Raw genomic sequence first — 17,719 nt, forward strand, 5'->3', positions numbered from 1 at the left:
ATGAAACATATAGTAATCTTGTAATAATTCAAATGGTAACAATAGTCTTCACTTGGGGAAAAAAAAGCTTATTTGACTTGAAAATAGATCAAAACCATATAATAAAGGTTTCTGGCTTCACTTGAAAAATACAAACATGCTGGAAGGTAGATGAATGAGATCCACCTCTCTCTGTAGCATGTTAATGCTAAAGAGCCAAGGTGGAAAAGTTCACATCACTAATTGGTCTCAGAAAACGCTGCAATGATCTTTCTCGATTAATCTCAATCATAACCTCGCAAAATCATCTTGAACATAATCCATAATTTATGCCTGTGTGCGTAAAGTTAGACCAGGAAACTCCAGTAATTAGTGTCACACTGTCTGGGATATTATTTATTAAAGAAACCGGCCATTAATATTTAAACAAACATTTTTCAGAAAAATATTTTAATAATGAAAATCAGATGATAATAATAATAATAATAATAATAATAATAATAATAATAATAATAATAATAATAATAATAATAATAATAATAATAATAAATCAGAATTAAATAAAAACAAGGGAATAGAAATGCATTTTCAATGGGTTTTTAAATAAGGAAACAGTGTGTGCCTGTCTGATGTACAGAGCCAATGCTTTCCATAGGAGCAGCAACAGAGAAAGCTTGATCTCCTCTAAGTTTCCTCTTTGACCTTTTGGTGTCCAGAAGCAATTGAACACTGTAGGGGTGAAGCAGTTCAGTAAGTTTGGTCAGGGTCTGACCATTTAAAGGTTTAAAAAAACTGAACCCTATATTACACTGTGTTAGCACGTTTGCCTCACACCTCCATGGTCTGGGTTCGATTCCCGCCTCCTCCTTGTGTGTGTGGAGTTTGCATGTTCTCCCCGTGCCTCGGGGGTTCCCTCCGGGTACTCCGGTTTCCTCCCCCAGTCCAAAGACATGCATGGTAGGTTGATTGGCATCTCTGGAAAAATTGTGTGAGTTAATGAGAGTGTGTGTGTGGGTGTGTGTGTGTGTGTGTGTGTGTAAGTGTGTGTGTGTGTGTGTGTTTGTGTGTGTGCCCTGCGATGGGTTGGCACTCCGTCCAGGGTGTGTCCTGCCCGATGATGCCTGAGATAGGCACAGGCTCCCCGTGACCCGAGAAGATCACATAAGCGGTAAAAAATGAATGAATGAATGAATGACTTTTAAAATCACATAAGGGGGTCATGGTGGATTAGTGGTTTCAGGAAGGGATTGATTCCTGCATCCGACGTGCTTTCCCAGTCCAAATACAAGCACTGTAGCTGTGGCATCTCTAAATTGCCGTGTGTGTGTGTGTGTGTGTGTGTGTGTGTGTGTGTGTGTGTGTGTGTGTGTGTGTGTGTGTGTGTGTGTGTGTGTGTGTGTGTGTGTGTGTGTGTGTGTGTGTGTGCGTGAGAGAGAGTGTCTGTGTCTGTGTGTGTGTGTGTGTGTGTGTGTGTGTGTGTGTGTGTGTGTGTGTGTGTGTGTGTGTGTGTGTGTGTGTGTGTGTGTGGGTGAGAGAGAGAGAGAGAGAGAGAGAGAGAGAGAGAGAGAGAGAGAGAGAGAGAGATTGCCCTATAATAAGATTACTCCCTGTCCCTGTCCATGGTGTCCCCTAACTTTGCCCTGAGGGTAGTTTTATACTGTGGGGTAGTTGTATTAATCAATAACACAGTGATATGTTGTACAGTGTCATTGAAACCTTGCTCATTTTGTTCCTTATTAGTCCCTCGGTATCTATAAAGCTGAACACGTGACTGTTTTTATGACGACGAACAGTCCGTGCTGTTCTGTACCTCTCGTTACCAAGGCGACGAAAGTAAAGCAACGCTGTGATTGGTCGATTCCGAATGACGTCACGCCGATATAGGGAATTCCGCCGGGCGCGTGTGTGAAAGGTTCCACAGCTGAAAGTGCGACTCTGCTGCTGGGACCTTTTCTGTGTCTCCTTGTGCTTTTGTTTTATTTCATTTATTTCTGTACTCACTCTATAGGGTTGTTTTTGTTTTCTGTAAGGAGATGTGACATGTTGAGCCAAGAGGCTGAAAACTGCAGCACAGATTCTAATAATAATAATAATAATAATAATAATAATAATAATAATAATAATAATAATAATAATAATAATAATAACTGAAATAGCAAGAAGAAGAAATAATTTTGTAAAGACAAGAGGGTGAAAATCCTGAGCTTGGAGCAGTCTGAGATGTAAGTTATTTCCCTTTCCAACATCTTTTTCAGCTCTTTGTTATTAATTTGTTGTCCATATACATCATTAATTCACCAATCTAATTAATCTGCTATAATTAGATGTTTTGTTATTGAATGAAGAAAATACAATTGATGGTCTAAAACTTTTTGAAGCTTTGGAAACATAAAAAAAAATGCTTATACTTTATTTATGCAACAAAGTCCAACTATAACTATATATCATTATTATATATGAGTTAAGTGTGAGAAACAGTGATTGTTTAACAGCTAGGTGTAGTTTGTGTACATTTGCTCAAGAAATAGGGAAGTGCACAAAGTTTATCCAAACCCTGTGTCAATCATATTTCTAAACCAAACACATCATTTAACAGGTAAAGAAGATAAGAACTGAAAAATGTAACGCATACGATAAGTTGGAAAAAATAAGCGGTGTTCGTTTCACCTCCATTTTCTTAGCTGCACCCTGCTATTTTTATTCATTTCCTTGTGTAAAAAAAATGAGTCATTAATGAGTATGCAAATTTTGTTTTACTTCCAGCAGCCCTCAAAGGAGAATGTGAATTTCCTTAAGGTGTGTTTTGTTGTATATTTTTTTCTTCTTGTAGTGTTGGGTAAGAGCAGCCCTTAATAATTCGTTAAGTTTTACACTCCAAAGAAAAAATGACAATTTTAAATATATAAATATTCTATCAATATTCTAAATAATGGCTATATTATTATTATCATAGCAAATGTTTTGTAATGTCAGAGGAAATACGTAGCTTGTTGCAGGAAATTTGAAGATTGCTTTAATACAGAGTATCATTCAACTCCTTAAACTCCCAGGACTCACTAACTAACATTTTTAACTTTTGTAACTGTGAACCTTTTTATAATTAACCTCTCTGTTGTTACTGAAACAGTAGCTACTGCATTGAAACTGATGGAGCATGGGCCAAAATCTTTTCACTGACACTCCATTCCCCATGCAGCTTAAATCCTAATCTTATACCAATAATTACACAATAGGTGCATTGTTAATAAAAATAAAAAGTCTGAACTCATCATCAGAGCGCTTGTTTTTATTTTTGCTGCTGATACTTTTAGCTGGATTGACGTCATCACAGATTACGCCACAGACAGATCAGTGACAGGCTCGTCTGTTGGGCTTACTGTCCATGAGTCCTTGAGGACACCAACTGCTCTCTTTAAATAGATAAGCACTTTAAATATATACCCTCCTCACCGTGCAAGGTGCATTCAGTCGTCTGCAGTTAGTGAGCATATGCAGACAAACAGCTCCTCTCTCTCTCTCTCTCTCTCTCTCTCTCTCTCTCTCTCTCTCTCTCTCTCTCTCTCTCTCTCTCTCTCTCTGGCATGGAGCTTTACACTAATCCATGACAAAGGTTGCAGAAGTCACATTGTAAGGGTTCAGTGTCTGTATGTCTTTGTTAGAAAGCCGAAATGCACCCAGATGCCTTGCAGGCTGCTGCCCGGGTTGAGGCTTTGCCCCTGTCCTGCCCGGAGACCCAGGCAGACCTAGAGGAGTACGATCTGGACTACAGGACAAAAAGACAAGGGAGATACCATCAGAGTTTGCAGTTACTGAAGCCTTTCAGGATCACAAACAAGTAAGATGACTCTGCTACAGCTATCAGTGCGTATTAAGACTGAGTTTTCTGTTGCTGGAAAGCTTAAAGTGGTGCGAGCTAAATGAGGCTGTGATAAGGAGGGCCTTATCCTCCACTCACAGCCTGCTCCATGTTTGAACACGCCAGCTGATAAAAGCTCAGCGGAACTTTTTTCTGCACCGCAACACTTTTGTGAGGAAACTGAAACGTGCTGTTCAAACACTCTTTTACATGCAGCCACACTAGCTCTCCTCAGCTGCATGGTGTGTGTCTAAACTTATGTTGTTATTGTGTCACAGGCATCAGCACCCTGTGGATAATGCTGGCCTTTTCTCCTTCATGACCCTGCACTGGCTCTCTCCACTGGCATGGAAAGCGTTCAAAGCTTCGTGCCTCTTGATGGAGGATGTGTGGGGCCTGTCCTGCCACGAAGCCTCCGAATCCAATTTTCACAGGTGAGCAGCCATCAGAGGCTATTACAATGTCTTAAATTTCATAAGTACACCAACGCCTCAGTCATATGTCCTATAACAACAACAGGATCGTGTGACTAACATTAATAGCTGCCAAGTAACCTGGCATCTGTCTTACATTAAAATACATTAACTACAACACATTACACAACAAAAGGTGCAGGACTAACATGAATCTTCCTGTGAATCCAGTATTCATAATGCATTATAAGCACACTTAGAATGTCTTATATATATTATACATATATGCTACTTTTTAATGCCTGGAGTGAGTTGTTGCATGCATAACTTGAAACATTTTTTAGCACACGGGTATATCAGGTTATATAATTCATTATTATTTTATTTTACTGCATTGTTGAAATCTAAAATCAGATTGTTAATAAGGTAAATACAACCCATGCAATCATACCCATTTCAATTTAAATCTATCAGCAGGTGAAATGTATAATAATGAGTAAATTCCATCCACATAATACATCTACATTCTATAGGTTTGTTTTTATACTGTGTATTTTCACAAGGATGTGACATTGTGACATAAAAGGAATAAATAATTTATAATGACATTTATGGCACTTGGTAGATGATTTTATACAGAAGTTCCCGAAAGTCTCAGTCAATAAATCAGACTATAAACTCATGGGAGATAATATAGAAGAAAAGAGCTATTATTATTATTGTTATTGTTATTGTTATTTGTTATTGTTATTGTTATTGTTATTGTTATTGTTATTGTATTTTATTTTAATTTCTTTTATTTTTAACATGACTGGACATGAGGTAAAACACTAACAACAACAGTTTGGTGTGATTCATCCTGACTTCACTCAGACATGGTAGCTCAGTGCTTAAAGCATTGGACTACTGATGAGAAGGTTGTAATGTCAAATCCCATGTACAACCTCGCTGCCACAAATAGGCCCTTGATCAAGGCCCTAAACGTTCATCTGTGTAAATAAAATTAACGTAAGTCGCTCTGGATGAGGACATCTGCCAAATGTAACTGTTTTAATTTTATTAGTATCCTGTACGCGCACATCCTGTCATGGTGCAGGCTCGGAGCAAACAAAAAAAGATGAATTTTGAATATCCCATCCAGCTCCACTCACATTAGTGCAAAACTTCATTTCTGATCAAAGTAGCATTACAGCAAGCTGCAGCTTATGATTAACCAATATGTTGGTGTTAACCAGACATTCACAGCTTCTTCAGGATGAAAAGAGCTTCGCACACCAGTCACTGTGACAACACCACATGTGTATGACTCAATCATATAAGTGTTATGATACAGGAGTCAAGTTTTACTGGTTCTATTTTTGACAACCATGAATATATTTATTTGTTCAAATAGAAGGACTGGTGGTTAGGTGTGGTTGGGAATTCCTGTCGTGTTTGCCAGAGTGCAGTATCAGTGTGAACAAACATAGAATGTGAAAAAAACAGCACCTGGATAAAAGTTGAAAGCACTGGCTTGAGTGTGTGTCTGGGAAAAGAGGTAGGGTTAATGTGGGATTCCCTGGAGAATCATGGATATATCATCTCATAGCTCTCTCTCACGGTGTAGGCAGATCTGGCGTGTGGGTGTTATTAATAGCAAGGTTTAGAGATTAGACAGAGATGGAGTGTTCTCCTCATGATACATCCTGCTAAGTAGTTATGTCATTGCTACTTCAGTCTCAAAGCTGATTGTTGACAAGTACATTTGCAGCAAGGATCGGCTACCTTATGGAAACTGGACTGGTTACGTTCTGTCTTGAGTTCAGTTCGGGATGTCGGCTGGCAGCCGGCGTAGAGCTAAGCAACCAAGAAGTGTGGCCTGTGATCAAAGGGCAGATAATGTTCTGACAGCAAGGTTCGAGAAACTCTCATCCGCCACCGGAGAGGAGACAGGTGTTACTTTTCACTGTGTCATGCCTCAAGGTCTCACTCTCTAGTTACTGGCTGCGGGCCAAACTTAGACAGGCTATGTTAAGAATGCGTGTGTGTGTGTGTGTGTGTGTGTGTGTGTGTTTGAAAGAGGGAGAGAGAGAGAGAGAGAGAGAGAGAGAGAGAGAGAGAGAGAGAGAGAGAGAGAGAGAGAGAGAGAGAGAGAGAGAGAGAGAGAGAGAGAGAGAGAGAGAGACTGTGTTTGTATGGAGGTATTAATGCCTTATACAGTATTAAACAGAAGGATAAGAGCCGTCTCCTCAGCCCTAGACTGGAAATTCCTTCACAAATTTCTTTTAAGATTTAAGTTTTTCAAAGAAAAGATCTACAAAGTAAAAGTAAAGATCTAACTGACCAGAGACAAATCCTTGTTTTGGTGCCTGCACTGCATCTATATGATGTTATTAGTTGTGTCATTATTGTAAATATTTCCCATGCTAGTTACCTAAAATGAAAAAAGATGCTAGATTATTTTCTGTTGGAAAATTATACTAGTCTTGATTCCTCACTGATTTGTCGTTCATTCAGAAGGCATATGTACAATACTGAATGTGTTTATTACAAGATGACCACTGCTTTCTCAGCTGGGATGCAATTGAATTCTGGGAAATCGTTTCCTAATAAAATTCTGTGGAGATGGAATTTAAAATAAACTGCAACTGCTATACAGGTGCTTTCATTCATTTTTCCTCATTAGCTACTTGTCCCTCGTAATAATCAGGCCTTCCAGGAATTTAAAATGAATCAAGTCTTTTTCAAGTCTCTTTCCTCTCTACGTCTTGGGTATTTTTTTTTTACCTCTGTCTCCTCTGGCTTGGTCATTAGGGATCTAAATCTACATCATGATTTCTGTAAAGCTGCTTTAATGCCGGTGTCTATTGCTCTAAGTGTGACTCAAATAAAATCGATTTGAATTGAATGATGATTCAGCTCACCTCCCGTACTGCTGCAGTCTGTGTGTAATCTTTACGTACATCGTTATATTTTAGCTATAAAGAAAAGTAACCAGAAGATAAAGAGCTCAGCAGAGACGGTGATGAGATTTGACATGATAACCTTTGAATTTCTAGCAGAATTGTTCAAATATTTATGTTTTATTCCATAAAAGGATATAAAAGTTACAAACTAGGATTGTTGGGAAAATTGCTCTTTGTGATTGTCGTTCATATCGTTCATTTCATTTTTGTTTCATTTCATACAAGCACTGATGCTCAATTCTGTGTCTGTGTGTCATGGTTCAGGTTGCAGGCTCTGTGGGATGCCGAGCTGAAGAAAAAAGGCAGAGATGGAGCGTCTCTCTTCAGAGTTTTCTGGAGGTTCTGTAAGACACGCTTTCTGGTGGCTTTGCTCTTTCTCTTTATATACACAGTGACCACCTTCATTGGACCTGTGAGTAGCAGCCATCTTTATTCTCTTACATGCAGTGTTTTGAGCATGTGCAGTATAAGGATCAACATATACTTACCTACCTACCTACCTACCACACACACACACACACACACACACACACACACACACACAACAAAGATTTCAGAATTCTTGAGTGTGCTCAGATTTGAAATCACTTCCTAATACACAGAACCAGTACTGAACATGGAGTGCATAATAAATCAACAGTTTCTGGACTTTTGACCAAGCCAATCTGTTCTCTCCTATTTGTTTAGTTGGTTGTTTTTTCTCAGAATCTGACAGCATTAATGCTTGGTTAATGCCACATGAATTTCTCACTGCCAGCTAAATTCAGTTACAAAGGTCAAGTCCTAGCTTATGTACAACATGACTTATGCAAAATTATAAACACATAAATATTAGAGCTGTACAATTTTTAAGATTTTGGGTTATGTTCTGTAAGGATATGGAAGGAGTCTCCAGTTTTAATTTTTCAGAAAAATCAGGAGGATACGTGCGTGAACATATGATAGCATGAGCATAATATGATAACAGGGATGTTCTATAACATCAAATGTAACTACATATATGCAGTTGTAGAAAAGAAATGATTTATAATCACACTCTCTGGTGTCACCCAGATGAGGATGAGGTTCCCTTTTGAGTCTGGTTTCCCTCAAGGTTCCTTCCTTATGCCGTTATCCACCACTATTTCCTTGCTCATTAGTGACAAACAGAAATGTAATTTTCGACTTTGTAATTTTTATTATGATTTTTTAGATTCCTTTAAAGCTGCTTTGCGATAATGTCCATTGTTAAATGCGGCATTCGAATAAAGTTTAATTGAACCGAATTGAATTTTCAATTTTCACAGCAATCACATTTTCAATCAATTTATAAATTTGTAATTGTCTGTAAATTTCAGGGATACAACAATAAACTTCGGTTACGATTCGATTCGATTCACGTAACTATGAATAATGATGTTCATTATTTCAAACAAAATTTTAATGTGGAAAAATTATGACTGAAAAAGCATCTTGTTTATTTCTGAATCTACAATGCAACAAAATTAGCATTAGATTGCTACATACGTCCAAAATATTCGATTGGATAAACAAGTGTAAAGAGCTGATAAAGTCTAATGAAGTCTCTGAGCTGGAGAAAATGATTGAAGGAAATATAATGAGCTCTCTAGCAGTCCCTGAGGCATCATTTTAACGAATAAAGAGCTCCAAAGTCGGCTAAAATGCCCAACTTCCACAACCTAACTGATTTTCATTAATGGCGCAGGCTTGTGTGTCCTGCATAATTTTCTTTAAATTTCTTTTAAAGATGGATTCTATGGATTCCACAGGTCAGGATCTGATCTGTCCTGATGTTTAAACAGTGCTAAACCTATGTAGTTCTTATTAACGTTTTATAGAATTAAAACTAGTTTTTTGATGCAGTAACTTTCATACGTTTTGTCTGACTGTTTGTCTGTCTGTGATTGAGATTCAACTGTTTAGCATAATAATGTTCACATTTAAGATTTGAGAAAGGCATAGTTTTATTTTGAGTGTAAGCTTTATATTTACTCTGAAGGAGGTCATTTGTTTTTAATATGGTATAATAACAGATAATAGTGGATAAATAATAATAACTATATGACTAAATAAATAATAACGACCTTGAACCAAATCACGCTATTTAGCCATTATTTTGTTTTTTCAGCATGAGAATCATTTTGGAAACGAGGTTAAAAATTCAGTTCAAGAGCTCTTTTTAAATCATGAAAATATCAGCTTGGTTGGAGAGGAGCTGCTGTGCTGTGAAATAAAGTGGTTTCAAAAACTAAATAACGCATGAGACTGAAAGGCTTCAACTAGAGTTCGATTTTTATGTATGAAGTCTGTTTTTATAAATGAACAGCGATGTGCTCACTGTGGAGAGTTTTTTTTATTCAGTTATTCAAAGCCTACACAAAACAGTGCAGCTATACTACGTCTTTATTCACATCTGACCTTGACTTTATTAGGTGATGTTCACAGCTAGTTTATTAGACAACAGTAAAGCTCTCTTCAGTGAGGACATTTTTAATGTAACTGGTTTAGTAATCAAGTGATATAAAGGCCATAAACCTGATATAATAGAAATGTTTTACCTGTGATTTTAGTATGAAGTAGCTGAGAAAACCTTTTGGGAAAAGCATTCAGGAATGCGTGTTTGTGTTTGGATGTGCCTTCTGTCAGTCATTTTGCGGTTTTCCTTTAACCTTGGTTTGTTCTTTAATAATTTAATGTCATTTATTTACTTTAATTTCATACTTAATTACTTTAATATAATCATTTGCTCAATTCACTGCTGTCATGCTCTCTCTCATCATGAATAAATTAGTGGACAAAATCATCCATCTCAAACAGGTTGAAGTTTCCTGTCCCAGTCAGTTTTTGGCCATTTTATGTTAGAGGTAAAGGATAAATTTGGTTTGCATAATGTTTTTTGATACACATACACACATATGATGTGGGTGTGATTATTATGTCACTACTATTTATTATTTAACTAATTAACACACGTTTGTGTGTGTGTGTGTGTGTGTGTGTGTGTGTGTGTGTGTGTGTGTGTGTGTGTGTGTGTGTGTGTGTGTGTGTGTATGTATTAAACAAAAAAACATTATGCAAACCAAATTTATCCTTTGTACTTTGTACTTTGTATGTACATATATATATATATATATATATATATATATATATATATATATATATATATATATATATATATATATATATATATATATATATTGGGTGTGATTATTATGTCACTACTATTTATTATTTAACTAATTAACACACGTTTGTGTGTGTGTGTGTGTGTGTGTGTGTGTGTGTGTGTGTGTGTGTGTGTGTGTGTGTGTGTGTGTGTGTGTGTGTGTGCATATATATATCATTATTATTAGTGTATATCATATTATCTTTAAATAATGTGCTACCCAACAGTCAATAATTAGTAATTATCGATTAATAGACCGGTTAAATGACCTGACTTGTGATTTAATCATGAAGTGAAATATTTTCCAAGGAATACCACATATCCAGTCACCTTAACACCTTAACACCTTCACATCTCTGACCCATGCTCTCCTGTTCCCACTGTGCCGTGTCTCATACAGGCTCTGCTGGTCCGAGCGTTGCTGGAGTATGCTCAGAGTTCAGAGGTGTGGCTTCCATATGGTCTGGCTTTGGTTGGAGGTATATTTCTCACTGAGTTGTTTCGCTCTTGGACTATCGCTTTCATGTGGGCTATTAATTACCGCACAGCTTCACGCCTGCGGGGGGCAGCTCTCATGTTTGCCTTTGATAAAATCCTTCGTCTGCGCAGCACTAAAGAAATCAGCACAGGAGAGGTGAGAAAACGTCCTTGCCTTCTATCCTGTGCTACACGATGCTTTGTTTATGACTGATATATACATATATTGTACTGTATGCATCACCAGTGGTGCATGGTGCTTCATTTGTCTGCATACTGCAAGCAAGGTGAATTGCAATAGAAATGGAAATCATTGGCAACACGTGTCAGACATCTTATTAATCTTGAATGTTTGTATTATATTAAACTTTGTATAATATTAATTTATTTGTATTGTGTTTATATTCTGTAAAGCTGCTTTGAGACTAATGTCTATTGTTAAAAGTGCTATACAAATACATTTAAATTGAATTGAATTGAATTGAACTGAGATGTCTGTACAACACTGTAAAAAGCAGAAGCCCAAGATAAAGAAACTAGCTAAATCTATGGCATGGAATGCATATTTGAGTATTGCAGGTCTTAAAATACATTTAAACATTACATTCATGAGCCAGGGTTAAAAATCTTCCTACTACTAGATCTAATTAAGTGACAGCCATATAAGCATTCTTAAATACAGTATTTCACCTCATTTTTGTTTGCATTTATTGTTCTGTCCAATTTACTGTATGTTTTGCATCGCATAATGTGCACTGCCACTTTGTCTCCCTTAATCTCTGCACTACATGTAGTCAATTGAGTATACTGATAATATGCATTTTGGTGAATAGCTAAATAATAAGCGGAGTGTGTAAGAGTTTAACTCGCTAAATATGCATTTAGACCTAGAATTTAAGATAATGCTAATACTCATCTGACCTGATCACTGTTTGAGTCGAGCTAATATTCAGACTTCTGTTTGTTTAGCTGATAAACATTTGCTCCAATGACGGCCAGCGGTTATATGATGCTTTAACACTGGGTTGCCTGCTGGGTGGAGGACCTCTGATGGGACTTCTCGCCCTGGGCTACAACATCTACTTCCTGGGACCAACTGCAATTGTTGGCTCTATCATATTTATTATCTTCTATCCATTAATGGTGAGTAATTATGCAATACACATAAGGCTTTATGTGCTAGATTGCAATAGCAATTAAAGTTTAGTAATGTATTTCATAATGTCAATATTAAGGAAGTTTATATTAAGATATATTAAAGTGATGTTACGTGATGTTCCTCACCTCATGTAGTCAACCTATGCATATATTATTATGCTTCTGCCTAATAAGGAGGTCCAATTTCACATCAAGCTGGAGAGCACAACTAAGCAATATGTAATATGGAGAACTTTCCACCACAGTAGTATTGACAGAAATTCTAAAATTAATTTGCCAACTTTAAATGACCCAAATGATCTGAGAGTCGAAAATATCTGTTCTGTTCAAACACAGATTCACTCCATATTATCCTACTCTCCATTTCATGCAGATGCTGGCCTCGCGGCTGACAGCCCACTTCCGTAAGAAATGTTTGGTAGTCACGGACCGGCGCATCAGGCTGATGAATGAGATACTCAACAGCATCAAGTTCATTAAGATGAACTGCTGGGAAACAGCTTTCACCAGGAATGTCCAGAGTAAGCCACAAGTCCCTTTTGAGACATCTGCATTTCTCTCCTACCTCTGGTTCTTAAAGTATTTCTGAGATATCTTCTTCTTTATGAGGCTTTTCTGCATTGAAAATTCCATCAATCAGGGCTTTCTAAACTCCCTGAGCTACAGGGCTAATTTAAAAAGCATTTAACACTCTTTGGTGCTTAATGTCTGAGGAGAGATTTCACTTAGCTGGCAGCTTAGTGGAGAAGGTGGCTGTAATATATGAGTGATAGGCTGGGCTTTTCAGTAATCACTATGAAAGTTCAAAGCTGAAGATTACAGGCAGACTCTTAAAGCCAAATACACACTTACTGTATAGACCAGGTAAAAGGCCAAGAACAGGACCAGAAAGTGCAAAAACAGACCTAAGGACAAAAGGTGGAACTGCATCTTACTGACATCTTACTTATGGTTAAAATGGTCTTAAAGTAAAAAATTTGTAATGTCTGCAACATTTCGACCCTATTAAGCAATTAATTAAAAAGCAACGTTTCGACCCTGGTGGGTCTTCTTCAGGCGCCTGAAGAAGACCCAACAGGGTCGAAACGTTGCTTTTTAATTAATTAACAAAGATGGGAGTTCAAAAAGTGTTGCGGACATTACAATTTTTTTACTTTAACAGTTTCTTTTGTCCTGCACCTGCCAGAAGGTGGGATGTGCACACAATTACTGTTTTAATAAAATGGTCTTAAATACAGTCAAAATGAGCTGGGATTTCCTATAAAAAATGTTTCTATATTTCATATTTCTACATGTATCTCAATATTATTTTCTTTACTATAGGTTTTTTGTGCTATTGTAAGAATATTTTACTGCAAAATTATCTGCCACAGAATAATTAAAGAAAATCTTAAGCCTAGAAATAGATTAGATTCGGTTTATTGTAATCTATCTGTATACATCTATCTATCTGTCTAGACAGACAGACAGACAGACAGACAGACAGACAGACAGACAGACAGACAGACAGACAGACAGACAGATAGATAGATAGATAGATAGATAGATAGATAGATAGATAGATAGATAGATAGATAGATTCATGATATTGCAAAGAGAGAATTGCACACACACACACACACACACACACACACACACACACACACACACACACCACAAACACATATACATATACATATACAGATAGAGAGAGAAACAGAGAGAGAGAGGGAGAGAGAGAGAGAGAGAGAGAGAGAGAGAGAGAGAGAGAGAGAGAGAGAGAGAGAGAGAGAGAGAGAGACTATATTTTAAATAATTTTTTTTTTATATTTTAAATTTTTTTTAAATAATAATAAATTTGCTCATACAAGGATTGAAGGAGATTTACAGGTCTAAATCTACAGGTTCAGAGCCAGAGTCTAAATAAACAAAAAGGTTCCTACTGAATTACTGAAAGCACTCAAAGAAAGAGAAGTCAGTACAGTATATGACTTAGAAAAATGATAATGAGTTGATTACTATTTATGTTTATATATATACAGTATAAAGTCTGAAGGCTGGGTGGAAGCACCATTAACTAAAGACGACTCATATTCATTATAGACTCAATTGATTAGCTAATTACCAATTTCAGGAATAGAGTAGGAACTGCATGTGACATGTGAGTTTGGAAAATAGTCTCGGAGTGAAATGGGATCTGGCAGAGTTTAGTGATTTGTCTGCTCTACCATACCTACTAAACCCACTTATTAAGTGGTGCACAGAATGAAGTAAATCACTGACGTGTGCTTGCTGCTGGCCCTCCAGGACTTGAATTGGGCACCTTTGATTTAAGACGTAATTAGCCTCTTTAATATTTTAGTGTAATTTCAGTGATCAATAAGGCCCGGTCACAAGCAATGCTATTGTCTTCAATTACCTTTCTCACACCATATGGACTATCATTCTAAGCACATATTTACGTTTTATTTCACAGTGCCTTGTGTTTGAGTTAAAGGAACACATCAGTGATGCACTGAGGCTTTGTAGAGGTTATGGCAATGGCTCTGGGTTGTTTTCGGATGGATGAAGAAGAAATTGGCCGTCATCCAACCAATCGGTTTGTTCATAGAAGGCAAACACTACAATAGTGCTGGAAGGCTGCTGCAGGGTGCTTCATTCCAAACTCACAACAGTCATCAGGCACTTCATTCTAGTTTAGGGCTTAGAGGCATGAAGATCAGTCTTCCGTCCTGGTTCTCTGTCTGTTTTATGTTCTGGAGGAACAACGTCTGGCCATTATAAACGAACATCTCATAGCACTCTGGGCACTACAAATAAAAGTAGGTTTGTCTCTATTCTGACTCTTCTTGACTCTTGGCTTTTGTTTTTTTGGGGTTTTTTTTTAGAGGTTCGAGCAGAGGAGAGGAAAATATTGGAAAAAGCCAGTTTAGTCCACAGTCTCACCACTGGCGTAGCTCCAATCATTGTTGTGGTTGCCAGTGTGTGTACGTTCACTCTACACATGGCCCTGGGCAATGATCTCACTGCAGCACAGGTATGTTTGCTTTCCTAATTATATACTCCGTATGTAACAAAAAAGCAACTAACTAGCTGTTGTTTGCTGCTCTTGTTGTAAATGGCTCTTTTTGTGTATCTCTTTGTGTCTGTAGGCCTTCACTGTTGTAGCTGTCTTCAACTCTATGACTTTTGCCCTAAAGGTTACACCCTTGGCAGTGCGTGCTTTATCAGAGGCCGCTGTTGCTGTTAAAAGATTTCAGGTGAACAACAAAAACTTTTTTGTTTTGTTGGCCAGACAGCATTTTAGGCACAGCAACTGTCCACTAAAATACATTTAAATCAGATTATTTTAGTCATCATGTCTGTTTTCTTACACATTACACAATATTACTTGGCTGGTTATTTACCTTATCCACCAGTGCCATGTGTTACCTACATTTTCACGTGAATGGGTATTCATTTTAAGGTCTTACACAACCTAGAAACTATTTTTGCGTCTTTATTTTACTGCTGCCACAAATTAAAGCAAAACTAGGATCTACCAGCAGTTTTCTAATTGTTCTCATTTAAGTGTTAGAATTGCATTACACATCACTCCGCACACTGCACCCCGCACCCTCTGATCTACCAGCACTGCTCGATTGGTTCCACCATCTCTCAGGGTAAGAGGTAAATATACTACAAGACTCTGTTCTGGCACCAAGGTGGTGGAATGAACTTCCCCTAGAGGTCTGGACAGCCGAGTCACTGGCTATTTTCAAGCGGCGGTTGAAGACCTACTTATTCAGGAAACACTTCAACTAGCACTTCTTTCCTTATCTTTTGCATTATAAAAAAAAAAAAAAAAAAAAAAAAAAAAAAAAAAAACCTTTGACACTTTTTCATTGTAACTTTGAACAAATGTTTCACATGGTATCTTAAGTATGTAGCCTAGTGAACCAGCATTAATGTATTCAATGTTAGAGATTTAAGCACTTATGTACGTCGCTCTGGATAAGGGCGTCTGCCAAATGCTGTAAATGTAAATACTGGAAAGACGAGAACCATTCAAAATATGAAACAAAAATTATTTCTCCCCGTGTTCTCCCCGTGCCTCAGGGGTTTTCTCTGGGTACTCCGGTTTCCTCCCCCGGTCCAAAGACATGCATGGTAGGTTGATTGGCATCTCTGGAAAATTGTCCGTAGGGTGTGTGTGTGTGTGTGTGTGTGTGTGTGTGTGTGTGAATGAGAGTGTGTGTGCCCTGTGATGGGTTGGCACTCCGTCCAGGGTGTATCCTGCCTTGATGCCAGATGACACCTGAGATAGGCACAGGCTCCCCGTGACCCGAGGTAGTTCGGATAAGCAATAGAAAATGAATGAATAAATATAATTAATTTATTATTCTTTTGCACTTATTTCTATATTTTCTGCTATTGTTTCCTCCTTCCTTTAAAGGGACTCTTAATGATGGAGGATCAGGAGGTCATATTAGGCAAAATAGAGGATCCTGAGAAGGCTGTGGAGTTCAGAGATGCCACACTAGCATGGAATAAAGCTCAGCCCAAGCCAACAAAAAGTGTAAAGCAACAGCCAGGCCAGAAAAGACGAGGCATGCGTCGAGTGCTCCGGAGGGAAAAGCTGAGTCTTTATATTAACTCAGAGGATGAGAAAGCGAAAGGCCAGGAGCCCAATGCCGAGCGCCTCCTCACAACCATGGAGCAGGAGAGCCCACAGAGCACCATCTCCTCCACCCAGAGTGTGCGTCCACCGCTACACAAAACCCTGCACCGCATCCAACTTTCAGTCCGCAAGGTAACACATACATCTCACACTGTCTCTGTCAATTTTCACCATATTTCATATACTCATGTCTATAACTATGAGATGCCTGTGTTTCAGGGTAGTCAGGTGTTAGTTTATAAATTACAAATATTTGGATAATTCAAGGGGGGCACGGTGGCTTAGTGGTTAGCATGTTTGCCTCACACCTTCAGGGTTTTGGGTTCAATTCCCGCCTCCGCCTTGTGTGTGTGGAGTTTGCATGTTCTCCCCGTGTCTCGAGGGTTTCCTCCGGGTACTCCGGCTTCCTCCCCCGGTCCAAAGACATGCATGGTAGGTTGATTGGCATCTCTGGAAAATTGTCCGTAGTGTGTGAGTGTGTGAGTGAATGAGAGTGTGTGTGTGCCTTGCGATGGGTTGGCATTCCATCCAGGGTGTATCCTGCCTTGATGCCTCATGACGCCTGAGATAGGCACATTCTCCTCGTGACCCGAGACGTTCGGATAAGCGGTAGAAAATGAATGAATGGATAATTCAGCAAATTCATTTAACAATGAAAGTGACATTTGTTTTTTGTGCAGCAAGTAGACCATAATAAAGACCTTGGTGTCATAATTCAAGAAAATACTGAAACAAAAAATTCAGTCGATCAAATAGTTGATGATCGACAACAGAATCATGAGAAACAAAAGATTATTGCAGTCACTGGCTCTGAAAAACAGCTAAAAAAAATTGCAAATGTGGATTTAAAATTCAAAGATGGTTCAATTTAACCCAAACACCACAGAAGGGTTTAATATAGATCAAAGGGGTACAATGTGAATTAATATGATTTAGTAGTTAGTAGTTTTTGATAGGCAACTGAACCTGTGCTATTCTTAAGGACGTTTTGAGAACGCTAACCCGAGGTGTTTTATCAGTCCTCAGTCGAGTGCCATTGTCTGATCTGTGTGTCCACAGGGTTCACTGGTAGGAGTGTGTGGAGCT

General features: G+C 38.1%; 1 protein-coding gene across 4 annotated transcripts in view; it reads left to right on the top strand.

Moving 5' to 3' along the window:
- The first annotated feature begins 1,881 nt into the window (after positions 1-1,881).
- The window catches only part of wu:fb13g09 (ATP-binding cassette sub-family C member 5), a 37,123-nt gene continuing 21,285 nt past the window's right edge, over positions 1,882-17,719 (top strand). Inside the window, exons 1-12 of one of the 4 annotated variants that reach the window (XM_047819391.1) lie at positions 1,882-2,201; positions 2,743-2,775; positions 3,639-3,814; positions 4,114-4,269; positions 7,458-7,605; positions 10,760-10,993; positions 11,806-11,979; positions 12,368-12,515; positions 14,862-15,010; positions 15,126-15,233; positions 16,409-16,765; positions 17,693-17,719. The exon at positions 17,693-17,719 is cut by the window's right edge and continues 45 nt beyond it. In XM_047819391.1, coding sequence (XP_047675347.1) covers positions 3,648-3,814; positions 4,114-4,269; positions 7,458-7,605; positions 10,760-10,993; positions 11,806-11,979; positions 12,368-12,515; positions 14,862-15,010; positions 15,126-15,233; positions 16,409-16,765; positions 17,693-17,719 — 1,668 coding nt within the window. In that variant the 5' untranslated portion in view covers positions 1,882-2,201; positions 2,743-2,775; positions 3,639-3,647. The remainder of the gene's footprint in view (positions 2,202-2,742; positions 2,776-3,638; positions 3,815-4,113; positions 4,270-7,457; positions 7,606-10,759; positions 10,994-11,805; positions 11,980-12,367; positions 12,516-14,861; positions 15,011-15,125; positions 15,234-16,408; positions 16,766-17,692) is intronic. The other 3 variants (XM_047819393.1, XM_047819394.1, XM_047819392.1) reach the window with 3 other exon arrangements.

Source organism: Tachysurus fulvidraco, chromosome 10 (genome assembly GCF_022655615.1).
Source record: "Tachysurus fulvidraco isolate hzauxx_2018 chromosome 10, HZAU_PFXX_2.0, whole genome shotgun sequence".
In the NCBI taxonomy this organism is placed as follows: Eukaryota; Metazoa; Chordata; class Actinopteri; order Siluriformes; family Bagridae; genus Tachysurus; species Tachysurus fulvidraco.